General features: G+C 37.5%; 1 protein-coding gene across 2 annotated transcripts in view; it reads left to right on the top strand.

Annotated features, from left to right (window-relative positions):
• BLTP3B (bridge-like lipid transfer protein family member 3B) overlaps window positions 1-21,083 on the top strand; it is an 88,940-nt gene extending 67,857 nt beyond the window's left edge. The window contains exons 15-21 of one of the 2 annotated variants that reach the window (XM_004583136.3): window positions 99-274; window positions 2,526-2,668; window positions 3,519-3,669; window positions 7,551-7,804; window positions 8,098-8,206; window positions 18,516-18,709; window positions 20,416-21,083. In XM_004583136.3, coding sequence (XP_004583193.2) covers window positions 99-274; window positions 2,526-2,668; window positions 3,519-3,669; window positions 7,551-7,804; window positions 8,098-8,206; window positions 18,516-18,709; window positions 20,416-20,535 — 1,147 coding nt within the window. In that variant the 3' untranslated portion in view covers window positions 20,536-21,083. Of the gene's footprint in view, window positions 1-98; window positions 275-2,525; window positions 2,669-3,518; window positions 3,670-7,550; window positions 7,805-8,097; window positions 8,207-18,515; window positions 18,710-18,832; window positions 18,951-20,415 lie in introns of those variants that run through there. The other variant, XM_058673234.1, reaches the window with a different exon arrangement.
• Window positions 21,084-22,010: the final 927 nt, after the last annotated feature.

Here is a 22,010-nt window from a genome sequence, read left to right as displayed (position 1 = left end):
TAGAAACTTGTGGGTGCATATTTTTCTTTTGTTAGAACTGTCTTTTACATAGAATTCTTCATATATAATAGTGTTCTATTAATTTTATTTCTGAACAGCGGAAAGCATAAGGAACGCTCTTCCCCCAGTCTGGCTCCACTCTGTGTTTCTTACAAGAACATGAAACGAAGTCCCTCCCAAGTCTCGCTGGATAGCATTTCACTCGACAGCATGATCTTAGAAGAACAGTTGTTAGAAAGTGATGGAAGTGATAGCCATATATTTTTGGAAAAAGGTAAAGCAAAACAGTTTACAGATATGTATTATATATAAATGTGTTTTATGAGAAAGTGATGTTGAAAAAATTTTTAGCTATATTCAGTAATTAGCTAAATTCGATAATTGTTAATTATATTCCCCACAAAAGACTTGTATTCACTCACACAAACTTAGATGCATATTATGTATATAAGAATACCTAACTTTCTAATTTCTCATTCCGTTGCCTTTTTAAGCAGATATTCTTGTCCCCTTATGGTTGTCATCCGGCAATTTGTACATAGTCATTTATGTCACAAGATAGTCACCTTTAAGGCTAACAGCCTCTGTTACAAGGACTAATGAAGTAGGCTTGGTCTACATGGTGGATTTCCAGTTGTTTGCTCTATGACTGTAATTTTTCTGGGCTGGAACTCATGATTCACAAACCCCGGTTCTTTCACATGTGTGATGTGGATGGCGGGGAGCTAGATGATTGTCTCAGTTTCATTCAGAGGCAAGCAGTACCCCATTGAAAACCACTAGGAAAGACTTTAGAACTGTTAGATACATTCCCTTTAAGACACTGGCAACTTTTTTTAACAGAAATGAAGTCCTGAGCTGTAATCAGAGAACAGTTGACACAGACACAAAAACATGGGAGGCCAGAGACACACAGAGATTATTTTCTCTTTGAAGGCAAACAAGCTTAATAATTACCAGTGTATAGTATGTAATAGCATATTAAATAGTCATATATAGTCATAGATACTATTTATTGTCAGACACTATGTCAGTCCATTTTCATGCTGTTATTACAGAATAAAACAGACTAGGTAATTTATGAAGAACAGAAATGTATTTCTACAGTTTTGGAGGCTGAGAAGGCTTTCTGGTTAAGTTGGCATCCTTCAGAGGGGAAAATATTGTGTCCTCACGTGAAGCATAACAAGGAGGGCAGAGGAGCCCAGTGGAGTCTGTTTTGTAAGGGCCTTAGTCTTATTAGCTAAGGCCAAGTTCTTGATGGCCCAAAGGCCCCAAGTGTTGATGCCATCACCTGGCAGCACCTAGAGGGTGCACATTTAAACCACAGCTAGTCCTTAGACAGTTTACACTGTTTAATTTGAACTACAACTCTGTAATGGTATATAATATTTACCTAGCATATCTACTTTGTGTTGCTACTTTTTAACCCCCAACAATAATATCATCAGAGAACTGGTATCTTCAGAGAGCTTGTGTAACCCAAGGTACCACAGCTAATACGCAACTTAAATCAGGGTGTTCTGCACTAGAGTCTCTTGCAACATTCACTAAGTACTTACAAAGTTAATTTCTATTACACTTTATGTGTTTTATTTAATCATCACTTGAATCTGAGGTAATAACTATTGTCTCTACATTAACAGGAAAATAAAATCTAGGAAGGTTATACAGCTTGTCCAATTTAAACAGTAACATGAAGTAGCTATTGTTGATTCCTTTTCTATAGATTCAGAAAGAGAGGTTTATAGAAATTAGGTGAAGTATCTTACCAGATGCTTTCCAGCAAGGGGATAATAGAGGCAAGTTTGCTAGTCTAAGTTGTCCAAAATGTGTGTGTGTGTGTGTTATTTGAAAGGCAACGAGAGAGCTTTTATTTACTCCCCAAATGCCCACAATTAGCTGAAGTTCAAACTATGCAAATTCAGAACCTAGAAACCATTAAAGATCTTTCTGTGCATATGGGGACCCAAGTATTTCAAGTATCCTCTGCTGCCTCCAAGCATACAGATTAACAAGAAGTCTTGGCACACACTCAAACTATATTCAGGTTATAAGCAGCTTGAAAATGAGTTGAAAGGATGATCTCTTTTGGTTAGGTAAGCTTAAGTCTGCTTGGGGCAGGTGTTGTGATAAAGCTGCCTTTTGTGATGCCTACATCTCATGTCTTAAATACCTGGTTTGGTCTTGGCTGCTCCATCTCCATCCAGCATCCTGTTGATGCCCATTCTTGGGGGCAGCAGTGATGACTGAAGTGCTTGGGTCCCCGCCACTCTTGTAGAACACCTACATGCAGTTCCTAGGCTTGAGCCTAGCTGAAGTGAACCCTGGCTGCCGTGAACATCTGCGCGATGAACGAGTAGATGGAAGATCAATGTCTCTATCTCTTTCACTCTGCCTTTGAAATAAAGAAAATTGTAGGAAAATCAGAAATATATATGTTTATATGTGTGTATGTATATATTATTTTGAGGTAACATCTAGCATAGATTTTCATTTGTTAGTTTACTTTTATATTATTCTAGGAATTAAAAAAAACTCCACCCCAAATTACCAGAGCCCAGCAGAGAGTGTGAACGCCAGTGCAAATCTACAGAATTATGGTGAAGTCTCTCCAGATGCCATCAGTACAAATTCAGAGGGCGCTCAGGAAACCCACGATGACCTGGTAACCATTTCAGGGGGATTCTGTGAAGAGAAATACCAGCAGCCTTACTTCATATTTGATATGTACACATATTAAGGCATTAATATAGAAAGTAAATTCTTAGATGGTGGGTGATTTATAGTGCTGCTTCTCTTGAAAATGTTTTTTTCCTCATAGATTCAGTTAAGTTTCTCCACGTTTTACTTTTCTAGGTTTGTCTTATTCGTAGTTGGGAAAGAAAGTTCTTTCCTTTTCTGTAATATCTTCTGTTTTTTATTCTAGTTCCCTTTAAATACTTGGCAAAACTGATGGCCAGGATGACCAAATGCAGGGCCATCTATGCAGTAAAATAGGTTTCTGGTTTCTTTTAAGCTTTCCTGACCTAGTGAAATATTCTTACAGAAGACTTAAAACTGTGCCCACCTCTTAATGAAAATGATTTACCTGGAAATGTCATACAATTGATCTTTGTACTCGAAAATATTTTCTTGATTAAATGAAGACTCTGCTGCTTGTCACCTTAAGTTGTGCATCACTTACCCTACCACCGGCCAGAGATATTTGGGATTTCAGATATTTTTTTTTTTAGTTTGGAATATTTTAGCATATGTAACATATCTTGGACATGTGATCCAATTCTAAGTGTCAGTTTTTTTTAATATTTTATACACAAAAATCAGCCACATAGGCTGGTGTGATTTTATACAATATTATAAATTAGTAACATCTGTGTTCCATAGATAACAAGTATATTTTTTGGTTTGGTCACTCACAGTTGCATTTTTTGAGGTTTATGGTAGTCTCCCTATATTCCTTAAATTTAATTTAGAATTGCTTGATGTACTAATATTATTTATGCACTCATTAATAGATGTCAGTTGTGGTATTTAAAATTACTGGTGTTAATGGGGAAATTGATATCCGAGGAGAAGACACGGAAATCTGCCTTCAAGTGAACCAGGTGACACCAGATCAGTTAGGCAATGTCAGTCTTCGGCATTACCTTTGTAACCGTCCGATTGGTAAGATTCTTCTTTTTTTTTTCTTAAAACTTAAGCTTGTTGTTTGTTTTCCCATGTAGTTCATTGGTAGTCCTGTCTTTAATGTCATTGGATTCAGGGGAAATGACATTTTATTTATCCTTGTTATGTTTGAATATATGTACTTTTATGTTACCTTATCTCCATAAAATATTTTAATTAGGTTATTGGAAATATTTGTTCGAAGTGTAATGTGATTTCTTTTTGTTTGTGCTATTGATAAAGTCCACTTCTTATTTTTACTTGTTCTTTTGCCACTATTTGATTGTGATTCTGAGAAATTGAAAACTTTGTTCATGAAGAGTGTTTAATTATGCTAACAGGTAAAATTTAGTTCTATGCTGGAATAAATATAATTTTTATGTTTCATTATCCTGCTTAAAACTGAACTTTTTCTGAGGGTAGCATGCAGTTTTATATGAAAAAATATGTGTCCTGGGGCCAGCACCATGGTTCAGTTAGCTAATCCTCCACCCAGAAGTACCATCATCCATTTAGGCATGGGTTTGTGTCCCAGCTGCTCCGCTTCCCATCATCCATTTTTCTGCTTAAGGCCTGGGAGAGCAGTGCAGGATGACTCGGGTCCTTGGACCCCTTCCCCTATGTGGGAGGCCTGGAGGAAGTTCCTAGCTCCAAACTTTGGACCAGCTCAGCTCTGCCATTGCATCCATTTGGGGAGTGAACCAGTAAATAGAAGATCTGTCTCTACTTCTCTCTGCCTTTGCAATACAAATATAGAAATCTTTTAAGAATTATTTATTTTATTGTTTTAGGTGATTTATGGATTTGATCAGGGTGGGGAGGATCTATGGTTAGGGAGAAGTAGGTGTGATCGTTGTTTCCAAACTTTACATTTCTTATTCCCATTTCTGGGGAAGGGAGCAATAGAGGGAGAAGCCTTACCCAGCTTCCCAGCCATCCCATTACCTGAGGAAGGGGAATGACCACCCGATATCAATCCAGGGTCCCAATGTGGCACATGCTTCGAAGATTCTGCCCAGATAGATGCAGTAGTTCTAAATTGTTGTTGATTTCTCTGATTTATGGATGAGGAATCCTTTTCAATGTCCATTGCCTGACACAGTCAATCTTAGAGTCTTCATTGGCCTAGATATTTACTGTAATCATTTGGCTAGGGTAGTTGTCCATATATTCTTTCTCTATTCTCTGCTATGGTACCAGATGGCCTCTACAGGCCCCAAATTTTCTATATGCACCATGGGCTGCTGTCCATCACTTGATCTTTTATGCTGTGGAAGACCAGTTCCCATAGTTGTACTCCATGTGCCAGTGTCAAGCATGCCCAGCCAGACTCCCAACCCTGGTGCTCAGACTCTGCCTCCACCTGAGCCAGGCAACCTGAGCCCCACCCCTGGGGCTCACGGATCCAACATCCACCATGCAATACAGATACAGAAATCTTAAAAAAAATTTTTAAAAAGTATTCTGCTTTTATAATTTTTTTCAGCGATAAACATAAGCAGCAAAGCATTCAGTATATAAACAGGAAATCACAGCATGCTGTCTTGTTTTCAAAGTTTTATTTGGAGGGCCAGGCATTTACTAGTAGTGAAGATGTCAGTCTCCCATATTAGAACACATGGATGTAGCACCCAGCTCTAGCCCACGCTAAAGCAGACCCTGGAAAGCAATGGTGATCTCTTAAGTAATTGCATCTTGAGTTCCCAGCTCCCAGGTTCAGCCTAGCCCATTCCCAAGTGTTGTGGAGGTTTTAGGACTGAACCAGTGAATATATATGTGCACTCTCTCTTTCTCAAATAAATATTTAAAAAAAATTTTTATGACAGTTTCACTTATAGTCTTCAGTTCTTTGAAGAGTGTGTTCAAATGGTTATATTAAGAATTTAAAGTGAGGCTTCTCATAGGATAAACAACTTTCATACTGTAGAAATCTCAATGGTTTTTTTTCTTTCCAAAATCACTAGTTTTTGTCTCTTGAGTTCTGTGAATTGTGAAGTTGATCATATATTTCCTTGTTGCTAGGGATTCTGGTCTATTTTTTGCACAGAAATTTAACTGTTGTGTTTTGGGTTACTAATCTTCATCACTCAGCTTTTTTTTTTCTGTCCTTTTCCTTAATTCCTTATTTTTTAATCGGTTTTAGTAAGTGCATGTTATCATGTATTTTGAAACAAATACATAAAGTGCTTAAGCAAACTAGTTACCAGGATTGTTCAGTCTAACAAATTTATTCCAGTGGTTCCATTGGTAGTATAATCTTTACAAAAAAATTTTTTTAAAAGCTATATTTATTTCTGTGAAAGAGTCAGAGAAAAGCCATCTATTGATTCCCTCCTCAGTGGACTACAAAAGCCATTTTGGGCCAGATCAGATCAGGGACCAGATTCATGCATGTCTCCTACATGGATGACGGAATCCCAAGTACATGGATATTTGTTGCCTTCCGAGACACACTAGCAGGAAGCTGGATTGGAAGCAGAACAACTAGGTCTGGGACTTGGACTAAGGGATGCCGATATCGCAAAGCAGGGGCTTAATTCTTCTGTGCTTTGATGTTGGTCGCTAATTTATTTTTAGATTGATTTAATTATTCAAAGGTTGAATTGGAGAGAGAGGAAGAGAGAGAGAGAGAGAGAGAGTTTTCTATCCACTTTCTCACTCCTCAAATGGCTGCAGCAGGCAGGGCTTAGCCAGGCAGAGCCTATCCAGGCCCAAGCCAGGAGCCTAGAGCTCCATCTAGGTCTGCCATGTGGGTGCAAGGACTCAAGGAATTGTCCGATCTTCTGCTGGGCACATTAACACAAAGTTGAATCAAAAGTATAGCAGCTGAGACTTGAACCAGCCACAGTATGGGGTGTCAGTATCACAGGCAGTGGTTTAACTCTCTATGCCACCATGCTGGCCCCTCAATTTTTTTTTAAGCTTAAATATTTGTATCTTTATATGCCATCTCAAATTTGTTTTTGGAGCATGGCCAAAGTATACGTATGTAATTTGTACACACACACATATGATTTTAATTTCAGTTTTTAGTTTGTCTTGTAACAGAAGCATTCTAGTGAGGTCTGTTACTTTCTTTTTTTGAAAGATTTGTTTATTTTTTATTACAAACTCATATATACAGAAAGGAGGAGAGACAGAGAGGAAGATCTTCCATCCGATGATTCACTCCCCAAGTGAGCCGCAACGGGTTGATGCTGCGCCGATCCGATGCCAGGAACCAGGAACCTCTTCCGGGTCTCCCACGTGGGTGCAGGGTCCCAAAGCTTTGGGCCGTCCTCGACTGCTTTCCCAGGCCACAAGCAGGGCGCTGTATGGGAAGTGGAGCTGCCAGGATTAGAACTGGTGCCCATATGGGATCCCGGGGCATTGGAGGTGAGGACTTTAGCTGCAAGGCCACAGCGCCGTGCCCTGTTACTTTCCATTATTTAAGAAAACAATTTAAAACAAAGTTGCAAAGCAGCTTTTGCTGCCTCTTCAGAAATGGCTTAAGAGTCCTTTTAAATGCAATAATTGTGTCTGCATCACTGTTGTCCATTATGTTACAAATGTATAGGTAGCTAGACACTCAGACACACTCTCAGTCCATGTAAGGTATATCATAATCAGTTACATCTTGACTTGCTTTTTTTCTGTTATTAAAAAATGTGAGATGCTGAAAAGTCAACATTATTGTTGTATAAGGTTGCTTTAAAACGTTAGTAAATATTTGATGTTTTGTATATGTACTATAGAATATCATTTAAATTAGGGGAAATATAAGAATTATTTCATTGTCCATTGTTTTAGTGTACAGAGTGACAATAGCTTCTTAATAACACTGTTTTGTTTCTTTGAGTAGTACTACAAGGTTGTGATTTTTTTGTGTGCATTTTCTTTAGGGTCTGATCCAAAAACTGTAATTCATTCCAAATCCTCTCCTGAGATTTCTCTGAAGTTTGAAAGTGGGCCTGGTGCTGTAATACACTCTGTACTTGCAGAAAAAAATGGATTTCTGCAATGCCATATAGAAAATTTTAGTACTGAGTTTCTTACATCTTCTCTTACGAATATTCAACATTTTTTGGAAGATGAAACTGTTGCGACAGTAATGCCAATGAAGATACAGGTTTCTAACACCAAAATAAATTTAAAAGTATGTTAAATAACTTTATATTTTCATATTATGAATGTTTACTTTTTCTTGCCTGGACTTTGATTATTTCTTAGAATGTGCCTGTCTATACTCAGCATGTATAAAATGAATTCATTGGTCTTCATAATAAGATGGTAGAGATTCTTCTCAGAAATTAGAAAATGTCAGAATAGAACAGGCAGTTTTCCTACTGCATCAGCTGACTTAGCAGTAATATCATTAATTAAAGTAATACTCATTTTTGAAAAAGGCATTGTTTTGGTTAAAGCATGCTAATGCTCTTTGTCTGGCAGGATGATAGTCCTCGGAGTAGTACGGTGTCCCTAGAACCAGCTCCAGTGGTTGTACACATTGATCATCTTGTGGTGGAGAGAGATGACGATGGCGCTTTTCATATCAGAGGTATATATGAAAGCCAATGTAAAGACATATTCAGATTTCAAAGGCAAACTTTTTATGAGCTACTTGCTGATTGTGTAATATTTACTGTATTTATACAATATTTACTATGCAGTAGTGGATAATTGGACACTTACGATACCTTGTGATGAAATATCCATGCATAGTCTTCTAACCTGCAAGTAATTCATCTGGTATTGGTTTACTGCTTGACCTGCACGTGTGCTCTGAATGGAAGTGAAAGAGACTTCCATGGTCTATGCCTGTAGTTTATCTTCGTGTCTTTTACTTCCCACTGTGACCTCATATATATTCACACAAGCTGACATCTTCTTTGGAATGGAACTTTGCATTTTTCCATCTGAATTTCCTTATTTGTTTTATTACCCTTTATTAGAATTGTTCATGCATGTGTATACTTCTGGTTTTTCAAGATTGTCTCATACTTCTCCTTTTTAATGAAGCCTTGTTTATTCTCTGATGTGTTACTTTATGATAATTTTGTTTATCTTTATAATACATTGCTACATATTTATTCCCCTTCATGTTTGTCTCTATTCTAACAGGATTTTTAAGGTGGCTCAGGAAAGGACTGTCTTTTACAGAATATAGTGTGGAATAGTGGAAAGAGCATGAGCCAGTACACTTAACTGTTCCTGTTTTAATAAGTGACTGATGCTGAAACATGATGACATGATGGACTGATCTGTTGGATCTTATCTCTTGAAATAACAAGAAATATTTAGAAAAAAAGTTGATTATTCTGCAGCAGAAGAATAAAATTATTAGGGAGCCAGATTTTTTTTTCAACCTCCTGTTTAAGAAACATAGAGGTAGTGAATGAGGGAGCGAGTAAGAGAAAAAGAAATCCAGAACCAGATACACAGAGCTCTGCCATCCATTGGCTCACTTACCGGGCCTGGGTGAGGTAGAAACCGGGAGCTGGCAGCTCAGACTGGGTGTCCCACACTGTTAGCACAACCCAAGTACTTTCAGGTTGTGAATTAGCAAGAAACTAGAATCCAGAGCAGTGATGGAATCAAACTCTAGCAGTATGTTATGAAATGCTACTATCTGATGCTGTGTGATTTAACCAGTAACCCAGATGCTCACTCCAGAAATCTAAAATTGTTATCATCCTTGAAATGTAGAGAAAATTTCAGAGACAAAACAAGAGATATTCCATCTGCTGGTTTACTCCCCAAATGCCTACAGTAGGCAAGGGCAAAGCTGGCAGTGTGGAGCTCACTCCACATCTCCCATGTGGGAGGCAGATACACAGGTATCTGAGCCAACATCTGCTGCCTCCCCAGTGTGCATGAGCAGGACGTTAGATCCAGGACAGAGCCAGAACTTTCCAGGCACTCCGATATGAAGTGTGAGCATCCAACCAGCATCTTAACTACTGCACCAAAAACCTACCACAATAAATTCTTCAAAGGGTCAACCAGAATATAAATCAAAGAGGCAGAACTAGAGAAATACAGCACTATAAATTCATGCGAGAGGACTGTGCTTGAAATTAGAGCAGTTTGTAGAGACAGTCATAGAAGCCACACCACCAAAGATAAAAAATCAGCACCTTCCTTGGTGATAAAAGTTCCAGTGGAAAAAGGTAATTCAAGTCTGTGAGAAGAGGTTCTTGATGCATCGCTCTCCTCGGCTTTAAAAACAGCAAATCTGTCTGCCAAAGCTGGAGCACACTGAGACATATGCAGTTCCTTTCTTTTAAATAGATTTATTTTATTTTTATTTGAAAGAGTTATAGACAGAAGGAAAGACTGAGAGAGCGAGAGAGAGAGAGATCTTCTATCCTCTGGTTCACTCTCTGGATATCCATAAAAGCTGGAGCTGAGCCAATGTGAAGTCAGGAGCCAGAAGCTTCTTCTTGGTCTCCCATATGGGTTCAGGGGCCTTAGAACTGGAGCCATCCTCTGCTCCTTTTCTAGGCTGTAAGCAGGGAACTGGATTGGAGGTGGAACAGCTGGAACTTGAACCATCCACATGGGCTGCCAGCATCACAGGCTGAAGCTTAACATACTATGCCACAGTGCCACTCTTGGTAGTTCCATTTTCTAAACTCATGAATAAGATCAATCGTAACTTCTCTGGGCATGGATAAACAGGGGCCATGAAAGTTCTTGGAAGTTTTAGAGAAGTTCTTCCTAAAAAACATTAGAAATCTCTCTAGAAGGATACCAGAATTAGAATTGGACCTGAGGCACTGGCATGAACAGTCTAGACCCTGCTCTGACTCTCCACCTAGTAGCAGACTTTGGTAGACTTTGCAAATAGAGTAAGATGTTGAAGGCATAATCTGTACCTGTTAGCCTCAGAATGAGGAGGATTTCATGCTCAGCTGATGAACTTGGTGTTTCTCACCTGGTATCACAGTCCCTTCTCACGACCACTGGAGGGTGCCTATAGCAAATAGAAACAGCAGTAGACTCCAGGGATAGAAAATGGTATGAACATACACCCAAAAGTCCTCAGACATTTGAATGAGGCAGTACCAGTCGTCCTTCATAACTGTGAGCAGGGAATTCTGTCACTGATAGAGCACAAGATGAGCCTTCTAAACATGATTGGAATTGGGGCCAGCATTGAGGCACAGCACTTCAAGCCAGTTCATGTCCGGGCTGTTCCACTGCTGATCTAACTCCCTGCTACTGGCCTGGGAAAAATTCAAGTGTTTGGGTTCTTGCCACTCACGTGGGAGACCGGGAGGAAGCTGCTGGCTCCTGGTTTCCACCTGTCTCAGACCTGGCCATTGTATTTTGGAGTGAACCAGCAGATATGGAAAGTCTGTATGTCTCTCCCTTTCTCTGTATAACTCTTTTTAATGATTTTTCTTTAAAATTATAGAACTAGGGTAGAGTTGATAGTCTAGAAATAAGCCTTTGTTTGTATGGTTAATTGATTTTTTTAACAAGGGTGCTAAAGAAATTCAGAGGGGGAAAGGCTAGCCTTTTCTGCAGTTGTTGCTGGTAGTACTAGATGGCCACATGGAACTTCTTCCTTTTTTTTTTTTTTTAAGATTTATTCATTTTATTACCAAGTCAGATATACACAGAGGAGGAGAGACAGAGAGGAAGATCTTCCGTCCGATGATTCACTCCCCAAGTGAGCCGCAATGGCTGGTGCGCGCCCTTCTGAAGCTGGGAACCAGGAACCTCTTTATGTGCAAAGTTTACTTTGAATAATTTAAAAACCTAAATATTAGAGCTAAAACTATAACATTCTTAAAATGTAGGAATAAATCTTTGTGACCTGGGTTAGGCAAAACCTTCTCAGATACTTTATAAAAAGTACAAATGTTCCCTCCCAAAGTGACTTGGATTTCATAAAAATTTAATTTTTATAGCTTAAATGGTACTATCAAGAAAATGAAAAGGCAACCCAATTGGTCAGGAAAAAATATTTGTAATTATGAATCTAGTAAGGGAATGATGTTCAGAATGTAGGAGAAATAAATGCTTACAGTTCAGTAGTAAAGATATGACTCCATGTAAAAGGTACTGAAACAGTGTAGAAGGGGAGACTGTACCCCCCAATTCCACTCTCTTCCCACCCCTGTCCTTTCTGCTCTGATCTTCAGCCTGCATGGGTCTGCTGTACCGTCTGTAACTAACACTAAAGATAAATTTTTAAAGATTTATTTATTTTAATTGGAAAGTCAAATTTGCAGAATGAATGAGAGACAAATAAAGATCTTCCGTCCACTGGTTTACTCCCCAAGTGGCCACAACAGCCGGAGCTGATCCGAAGCCAGGAGCCAGGAGCTGCTTCTGGGTCTCCCATGCCAGTGCTTTCCCAGGACACAAGCAGGGAACTGAAAGGGAAGTAGAGCAGCTGGGATACAAATCGGCGTTGATATGAGACCCTGGGCGTGCAAGGTGAAGGCTTCAGCCACTAGGCTACTGCACTGGGACCTAAAATAAGTTTTTTTTAAGAAAAGAAGAGTGGACTTATCTCCAGAGAAGATATGTAAATGACCAATAAGTACATGAACAGGTGCTTGATACTAATTAGCCAGTAGGGAAATGCAAATAAAAACCACAGTGAAGTACACTTCAAGTCTGCTAGAATGACTACAATAAAAAGGCAGGTAGAAATGTTGGCAGGTGTATGAAGCAGTTGGAGCCCTGCTACACTGCTGGGATTATCTCCACTGCAGATGGGTTGGTGACAGTTTAGTAGTTCCTCAGAAAGCTGCACAGCCTTACCTGAAACTCAGCAGCTGCACTCCTAGGTGTATGCTCAAAAAAAGTGAAAGCATGTCTATACAAAACTTGTATGTGAATACTTATAATATTCATAATAACCAAAATGAAAATGGCATTATGTAACAGTGGACTTTTAAAATGGTAGTAAAAAGATCAGTACCCTGATAAATATGACACCATGAATAACTCTTAGAAACATTATGCCAAATGGAAGATGTCAATTACAGAAGGCCACATACTGCAGTTCCATTTATATGAAGTGTCAGTGGAGAAAGAAAGTAGATTCATGGTTGCTTAGATCCGTTGGGGTGGAATTTAAAAAGAATGAAGACTAAGAGGCTAATGAGGGGAATTTTTGAGAGTGAAATAAACAGAATGATTGTACCATCTGCAAACATACTGAAAAAATGGGTGAAGGAGATGACATCAGTTTTCCAGTAGGACCATGAAAAATCTGGAATAGCGTTTTCAAGGCTTATTCTCCAGGACTCATGCCCTAAAGCCCAGTACAGTGTCCGGAGTGTCTTGAGGTGCCATATGCTCATGTTTGTGGGTGGACGCTGTCCATCATCTTCTGTGTGTCCACCCACATTTTGCATCCTTACACCAATTTCTGTGTCTGTGAATTTAGCCGTGGCTTTTGTTGCCTGAGAGGCAAGTGAAGATTATTGAGTTTTTTGGGAAAGCAGTTCTTTGAGTATCACCCCGTGATGTGTCCTCTGTCCTCACCTTGCGTCTAATACATGTGAATTCTCAACCACAGGTACTTTCATTTTGTAACTGTTGCTCTTTCTGTCCTGCTTTCTCTCTGCACTTATTTTACTCCAGTGTGTATTTCAACATTTGTATATCTTTTGTAAAGATAAGTAGAATCTTCAGAGTTCTGTGGAACATAGAATTGAACTTAAATTTAACAGGCAAAATAAAAGTAATTCTGCAGTGAAAAATGATTGCTTAGTCAAGATGAAAAAGAAAGAACAGCAGTAAACCAAGGAACTGCTTAATTTTATTACATAGAAGTACTATTAAAGATTCTAAAATGTAAATTTCAGTAATATCTAGTAACATTGTGTATATGGTCATACATGACTGAGAAATAATTACTCTTAAACCATGAAGGCAAGAGGAAAATTGAATAAAAATATCCAATCTAACTCTATCTTCCCTGCCTTACTTTTTTAATTTATTTTATTTTTTTATTTTTTTTTGCTTTTTTATTTTTTTTTTTGTGCCTGTCATAGTTTGTCAATTCCCTGCCTTACTTTTTGCACCGTGCATCCTTTTTTCTTATTTCTCTTTAATTTTTACATTGACATACTTTGAATTTGCCTTATAACTGCAAGTTTAACCCTCTGTTATAAATAATTCAACAAGTACGAAAGTTTGAAATCACTGTCCCTCAGGAGTACAAAATCTATAAATAGTGAAATCTTAAAAATGTCAGTGTTGCTCATGTATACTGTATTTATTTATACAATGTATATTGATTGATATGCATTTATTTATATGTGTATGTTGGTTGCAACAAGGCAAAGAAGACATAAAATATTTGTCTCTCTTTCTAGGTTTATCTTATTTCACTAACGTAGTGATCTGCAGTTGCATCCATTTTGTTGAGTAACACAGAATTTCATTCTTTTTTACAGCTGAGTAGTCTCTTTCACACACACTTATGTACATGCAAATATGTAATCACAGTCTTCATGCAGTCATCAGTTGATGGGCGTCTGTCTGAAGTCCATGTCTTAGTGATACTAAGTTTAACTACTCTATCTTTCCAGGGACAGATAGCTCTTTCATGTGCTGATTTCCTTTCCGTTTGGGTCAATTCTCAGGACTGGAATGACAGTCATGTTGTAAATCTATTTTCAGGTTTCTGAGGGACTGTCTTCAATAATCATTGTATTAGTTCACATTCCAACCAGGGTATCTTTTTCCATACATCCTCTACAGAATTTATTATATTTTAATTTTTGGAAGATAGCCATTCTAACTGCGGTGAAGTGAAATTGATTCTGGGCACATGGATAGAATGGGGGTGAACAGTGGTTCACACGCCTAAGTGGGTTCCCTAGCACTGCCATCTCCCCAGGCCAGACTCAAATCGCTGGGAGTTACAGATGTCTCTTCCATTAAATCCCCCAGTATTATATGGGTTACTGCAGCATCTTCTCTTTGAAGATGGAGGCAGAAGAGTATGTGTTCTCTCTTCATTGGTTTAGGTGGGCACCTTAACCCTTCTAGCGCTTCAGATCAGACTCAAAGTCAATGCTGTTATGTACTGTTCTCACTTGGGTAATAGCTCCGATGGCATGGGCTGGCTGTTAGGATTCCTCCAACCCAATGTGGTGTCCCCTCCAATCAGCACCTATGGGATTCACAGGTGGTGTCCCACTCTGTCCTGTGTGATTGTTACATCCCTGCGATTTCATGGCTGCTCTGTTCTATAGAATTGTCACTGCTGACTTCTCCCTAACTGTGCCATGAACGTTCATCCCTCCCCCTCTGTTATCTTCTCCTGGTTAAAGGTAGCACACTTTCCTTTTTCCTTATTTAATCATTTGGATCTCCCCAAGTCTCCCTGTTGAGGAACAAAATGCCAACATACTCTAAAATATTGATTCCATTGAAGCCATTTCTTTCTTTTTTTTTTTGTAGTAAAATTTATCATTAACACAAAAGTGTTGCAGAAAACAAAACGCTTGTTTAGGAAAATTTTAGTATATTGTCTGAAACATTTCATGAGGAATTAGTCACAATTGAGATTAGATTACTTCTAAAAGACCATCTCTATCTAATGGAACTTCCATAGTATTTTTCACATGACTAAAAATGTACTTGACTTGCTAAATAATTACTGTTTGCTGAAGAAAATAGTTATTTTCAGTAATTTTACATCATGCAAGGAAAAAATATCCATTTATATACACATGTTCAATAAACATAGAATCAAACATCAACTTGATGAGTAAAACTAATCGTAGTTCTTAGAGGTTTCTTCCCAAGTAGTTTCTTCTACTGTGCTTAATCTGTATTATATAGCTATACGATAGTAAAACATGACTTTCCAGCTAATGATGTAGTGGTTACAGTCAAAAGTAAATCACTGTTTCACTGAGCATATATTCAGATGTATGACTGAAACTATAATGTCAGTTATGATAAACGGTTAACCAATAACCTTACTTGCTTCTCGAAAAGGAAAAGTGTCCTTGGGGAATGATTGGAATGGCCCAGCTTTTTTAAACTGCACAAAAATTAAGTAAATTACCAACCCATACTGTATTTTACATTCTCAAAGTAAATTTTAGTTAGTAACCAGAGGCATTCAAACACTATTTTTGTGGTGATAACAATAGCTTACCTAACATTTTCTCTTTACTCTTTCCTGTTCTTTTAATATATTCTAAACTATACTGTAGCTCTTCTGGATGTGATTAAAGTCTATTTTGAAACAACAGGTGTTTTAATGCATTATTGTTTTGCTGCTTATCATAATTCCTTGGGAAAGTCTTAAAACCAATTAAGACTTAAAAGGGCACATCCCAATTCCTTCTTGCTCCAGTAAAATGTTGCTAATTAATAATTTAGGAGAAAAAGATGAAATGTGGGTTTGTGCATTCTTTGTGTCGATAGTGCCATCTGTTGTCAGTGAGTTTTCGCAGCAGTATACACTGTCAACAATTCTTAACCTGCATGTCTGAAACAGAAACTATGGCATTGAGTCTCAAACAGAAATTTAAGAGAGAGTATTATGTTTGGAGTTTTCCATTTCAATTCTTGAGATAATGTATTTTAAACTTCAGTACAATCAAGGGATGAATGCTTCACCAAATAAGAAATTTAACAAATAAAAAGCAAAGACCATCATTTAATTGAAAATACATAATTGCTGTAAATAATAATCCAGTAGAAAGATAACCATTTCTTCCGTGTACAGTATACATTTAAAAATATTTACAGGTCATCATAATTTTTTTGAAAGGTAGAATTAGAGAAGGAGAGGTCTTCCTTCCATCTGCTGGTTCACTTCCCAGATGGCTGCAATGGCCCAGGACCAGGAGCTTCATCCAAAATTTCCCATGTGGGTGGCTGGAGTCCAGGCACTTGTGCAGTCCTCCACTGCCTTCCCATGCACAGTGCCAGGGAGCTGAATTGGAAACAGAATACCCAGGACTGGAATCGGCACCTGTGTGCGAGGCCAGTGTTGCAGGTGCTGGCTTTAACTGCTGTGCTGTAAGGCTGATCTAATAGTATGCATTACTTACTACTGGCTTGACCAAACTGTAAAAAATTGACAATAATGTTTTGTAGCAATACTACTGATACATGTTATTTCTCTCTCTCTCCCTCTCTCCTTTTTAAAAAAGTTTAGTTCCCATATATGAGAGAGAATATGGCAAGGCAATTTTTTTTTTTTTTTTTTTTTAGTAGATCTTCATAGTGCGTTCTGCAGGGATCACACTAATCTACAATCTAACGAAGCCTAAGAGCTACCCTTTCAGCGCATCTTCACCAGCATTTGTTTCTGCCTTTGAATAATAGTTATGTTTTTATTTGTTTGAAAGGCCAGTTACAGAAAGAGATCATCCATCCACTGGTCCACTCTGAAAAAGGCCACAAGCTGGAGCCGGGCCAATCTCTAGCCAGTATCTTCTGGGTCCCTCATTTGGATATAGGGACCCAAGGACTTCAGCTGTCCTTTGCTGCTTTCCCTAGCCGTTAGCAGGGAGCTAGATCAGAACTGGAGCAGCCAGGACATGAACCAGCATTCTTATGGAATGCCAGGAACACAGACAGAGGTTCAGGCCACTAAGCCACAGTGCTAGCTGCATTATACCCATTTTGACAGGTGTGAAGTGATAGAGATATCATTATGGTTTTGATTTCCTTTTCCTTGATGGCTGGTGATAATTACCATTGTTTTTCTTTTATTTTTGGCCATTTATATTACTTTTGAGAACTATCTGTTGAGACCATTCTTTTTTTTTTTTAAGATTTTTTTTAAAGATTTTTTTTTTTTATTTGATGAAGGACAGGGGCAGAAGACAGAGAGATCGTCCATTGCTGGCTCACTCTTTACATGGCCGTAACATCACTGGCTAGATCAGAACCAGTAGTTTTTTCCAGGTTTCCCACAATGTTGCAGGGGCCCAGCATTTTGTCTTCTGTTGCTTTCTCAGGGCGTTAGTAGGGAGCTGAATTAAGAGTGGAGCAACAGATACTTACATTCTTGCCATATAGAATGCTGATGCCACAGGTGGCGCCTTAAGCCACTCTGCCACACCATTGCATCTTCTTCTGGCTTATTGCTGTTTTTATCATGAAATGGTGTAGAATTTTTCCAGATGTTTATCTCTGTGTCTGTTTATATGATCATGCACCTTTTGCCCTTTTGTCTATTAATGTAATGTCCTAACTTAATTGATCTTTTTCTATTAAATCCGTGTTGCTTTTCCTGTAGGATTAAGTTTACTGATACTGTGTTAAAGATTTTTAAGTCCATGTTCCCAAGTATATTGATCTTTGTTTGCTTGTCTAACTTTGGTATCCTACTTCATAGACAATCTTTGGAAGGACTCCTTCTGTTCTGTTTTCTGGAAGATTCTGTATAATTTAAATATTGAAAACAGTTCAGCAATAAAGCCAACTGGCCTGAGCTTGTCTTTGTGGGTAGTCTTGATTGTCTTGATTGTAGATTCAATTTGTACCACGTGTAGGTGTGTTCAAGTTGGTTTCTTGGGTTTATTTGTGTAGTTTGTTTATTTCTAGAAATCTCTGTCATATGTTGCTTATTTGTTGGCATACAGTTTTACTTTATTCCCTTTTGTTTGTGTAATATTTTTGGTAGTAATGCTTCCTTTTTCATTTCTGATCCTGTAACTTGCTGTTTTCTTAGTTATCCTAACTAAAGGCGTTATGTTTTTTTCTCAAGAAATTCATTGCTGATTCTTTGTCTTTTTAATTCATAATTTTGTCTTCAAACTAATAGACATATGTTCATTTATAAATTAATTTTCCACTACTGAGTTTTTAAAGGTTTCTCAATTATTTGGAAATGCTAACTGATAATTTTATCTGATCAGATTCTCCCTTGTTCAACACTGGAAATGATTTGAAAGAAAATGTAAAAAGTGACTCAATGCTGCTTACCAGTGGAAAGTCTGATCTGAAGAAGCAGCGCAGTGTCACTCAAGCTACTCAGACAAGTCCCGAAGTTCCTTGGCCTTCCCACTCAGCTAATGTTCCTAAGGGCTCCTTTGACGTTACCAAGGAACAGGTAATAGGAAACTTTGATTCAAATATGTTTTCAGTAGTTAAAAAGTAATTAGATGATAAGATGCTAATAGTTAAAATGTTTTATCACCAAAATCATTGGAATTGAATGTCTTTTTCTGTTCAGGCACTGTGCTAAATACTGTGATTTCAGTGCAATTCATTCAACTCTTCTGCAGTGTTTTCCATATTTTTGTTTGCCCTCAAGCTCCTTTCCATTACTTTCAGAGCAATATTCAAGTGAGTAGAGTATATACACAAAATAGTTTGACCCAGTATTGTTTAACCAACTTTTTTGTATTATTTGAAATGGATTGGCTAAGACAGACAATGGTGACAGGACCAACCATGAACTGGCCTCTTTAATGTTATTGTCTTTTTCAACTGATCCATATCACTTTTAGCGCAGACACCTGATCGGCATAGCGCACTACAGCCCAGAATTCCTGAACTCGAGCGATCCTCTGGCCTCAGCCTCCCAGCTAGCTGGGACTCTAGACGCGTCCCTGAGGCCACAGGCCTTCAGCTTGCCAAGTGCCTCACCTGAACTGGCACTTTTGCAGAGTTCATGGTTGGTCCTGTCACCATTGTCTGTCTTAGCTGATCTATATCAATTTCTACATCTTTTTTGTAATTAATTTTGATGGGTGATTAATGGGGATATGGATATTTATCATTTTTGAGCTTTCCTCTTTATATTTGTTAATGTTCAAGTTACTTCTAATTTTTAGCCCTTATAAGTAAACAAATGTTTCATTGGAATCCTAATTCTTAATTCTGGAACTGCAGAATGAGTTTATTCATCTGTTCAGTAAAGATTTATTGGATGCAAAAATCAGAGCTGGGGGCATAGAATTGAACGATACACTATACCTGCCTATTGAGGAATATAGCATCTAATAGGAAGGACAAGTATGCAGTCAGTGGTCAAACATACCATGTCGAGCGCTGTACTACAGATTGGGGGAAGTATAGAGAATTACTGAACCTGTTTGTAAGGCAGAAATTCCTCAGCTGTGACCAGGAATCCCATGCTTTGAAAGTATATGCTTTGAAATTAAAAGCATATACTTTAATGTATCTGAGTAAATGCAAAAAGTCCTTGTTTTCATTCTATCCTCATTCTTAGGGTTTATGGAGTAGATCCAAGAGATTTAAAACTTTGAACTTGAATTTAAAGAAAGGAGGGGAATCCTCTTGGCCTTTTAGATGAAATGTCTAGTGAGATATTCAGAAGGTCCAGAGTCCGGAGCTCAGGAGAAGTCCCATTGAAGTCACAGAATTAGATGAGATGATCCGAAAGAATGAGTCACTTGACAAGAGAAGAACACCTGAGAGATCTAATGGACTGGCAAAATGTAAAGGTTCTTCTTTAAAAGGAGAGAAAAAATTGGAAAGGACATAGCTTGGGAGGGATAAGCCGGATGATGCCACAAGGGAGGGAGAAAAACTTAGAGCAAGACCTCAGAAGGATCTGAAGTCACAGAGCAGTCCAGAGATGTCACCATGAAACAGAATCACTGTTAGATTTGGAAATTAGGAAACTAATTTGTTTGGAATTTCTAAACCAAAATTAGGGCTATTTTTATATGTTGTATCTCAAAGCAGTTTTCAGCCTAAGTGGACTCTCACTATCACTGGATAGATACAGATAGTTTGTAATTTCTGGACATGATTAGATTTTCTTCTTTTTCAAATTTGTCATTTCAGCTCATGGAAGAAAATGAATCTCTTAAGCAGGAGCTGGCTAAAGCTAAGATGGCTCTCGCAGAGGCCCACCTGGAAAAAGACGCTCTTCTTCATCATCTAAGGAAGATGCCAGTCGAATAGCGGAAATGGCAGTCAAAACTCAAATTACAGCTTTGGAGAAGGAAGGCTCTCTTTGCAATGGTGATGTTATCAATTACTGAAAGACTTGATTTTCCATGAAAAGACAATAAAGTAAAATTGAAAATAGTAAAGTGATGACTATTCTAAAGGTGGTTTAGAAAGTATAGGTCCAGGTGTGAACACTGTTTTGATCATTTTATGTTTTGGGGTTTAACTCTCCTGTAAGCTGGTACGATGATCTAAGGCAGTCAACACGTATTACAAAATAATTCATGCTTAGTGGAAAGATAACATTTCCTAATTTTGATATCATTATAGGCATTTTTTAAAAAAAGGAACATGAAAACCTATTGTGTTTATACAGATTGTTGAATTTATTTCTCACTGTTTGTTAATAATTTACTATTATTGCAAAGATTCAAATGCTGTTAGGTATAATGTAAAATAAAAGCAGGTAGGGTGTACATTTTAAATGTTATTAAAATTATGTACTTAAATCCATGATATTATATAAAAAGCCCAATCAAATTAATGAATTATATATTTAAGGAGTTTGAGAACTGGAAACTTACAAAGTATTAAACTTAAAATTAAATTATTAAAAAACAGAAAACATTTAAATGATGGGTAAACCATGTAAGTGGAAGCTATTCTTTTCAACAAAAAGATGGTACAGATGTAAAAATAAAAAGCACAAACTGTAAAAAAGAGCAAGTTACTGAAGTATATGGCCAAGTGATTTAAAACCATTACTTGTACATTCCTTTAGAAATTTACTGTTAGAAGTAAAAGGAATAATTTATTCTGCTAAATTTGGCAGCATTTGTAACTATGATACTTTTAATTAATACTGTTTATATTATTTCTTTATCTTTCCTCTTTAAGGAGAATGTTTTCAGAGAATTTGCTTACCATGCACATAAAACAGTTTCATACCATTCTTACAGTATCATATTAGGTGTTTGCACATAATTTATAATGCTAGTTTTGATTAAAGTTCTGTGTGATATATACATATATATACAGACTTATAAAATGAGAGTCATTGATAAATTTTAAATTCTATTTTCTAGAGATTAAGGTTGAAATCAACATGAGAGTATTAAAGTCTTGCACTATGAAATAAAGTACATGAATGTTTAAAAAAGGGCCTTTTAAAGATTTTAAATATATTTCTGATAGAATTAAACTAAGTGATGTCTATTTTAAAAATACACATTCTTAAATATATCCAAGATAGAATGTCAAGTAGCTGGACTATTCTTTCTTTAAAATACTTGAAAATTCTAGGCCATGTTGTGACATTTTATTATGGTGCTTTGTTTCTTTCACATGACTTCTCTCGCCATCCCTGTATCTAAATCCTTGGCAGAATACAGATTTCATTTACATTAAGGGTTGCAGTGATTATTGGAAACGGTTCTGGCCTTCCTTTCTCTTCTGTGTCATCCATTTTCATTGGTATAACTTAAAAA

The sequence above is a fragment of the Ochotona princeps genome, chromosome 15 (genome assembly GCF_030435755.1).
Source record: "Ochotona princeps isolate mOchPri1 chromosome 15, mOchPri1.hap1, whole genome shotgun sequence".
NCBI classification, from domain to species: domain Eukaryota; kingdom Metazoa; phylum Chordata; class Mammalia; order Lagomorpha; family Ochotonidae; genus Ochotona; species Ochotona princeps.
Note: the sequence above shows the minus strand (reverse complement) of the source record. Positions and strands in the feature narration are given on the sequence as shown.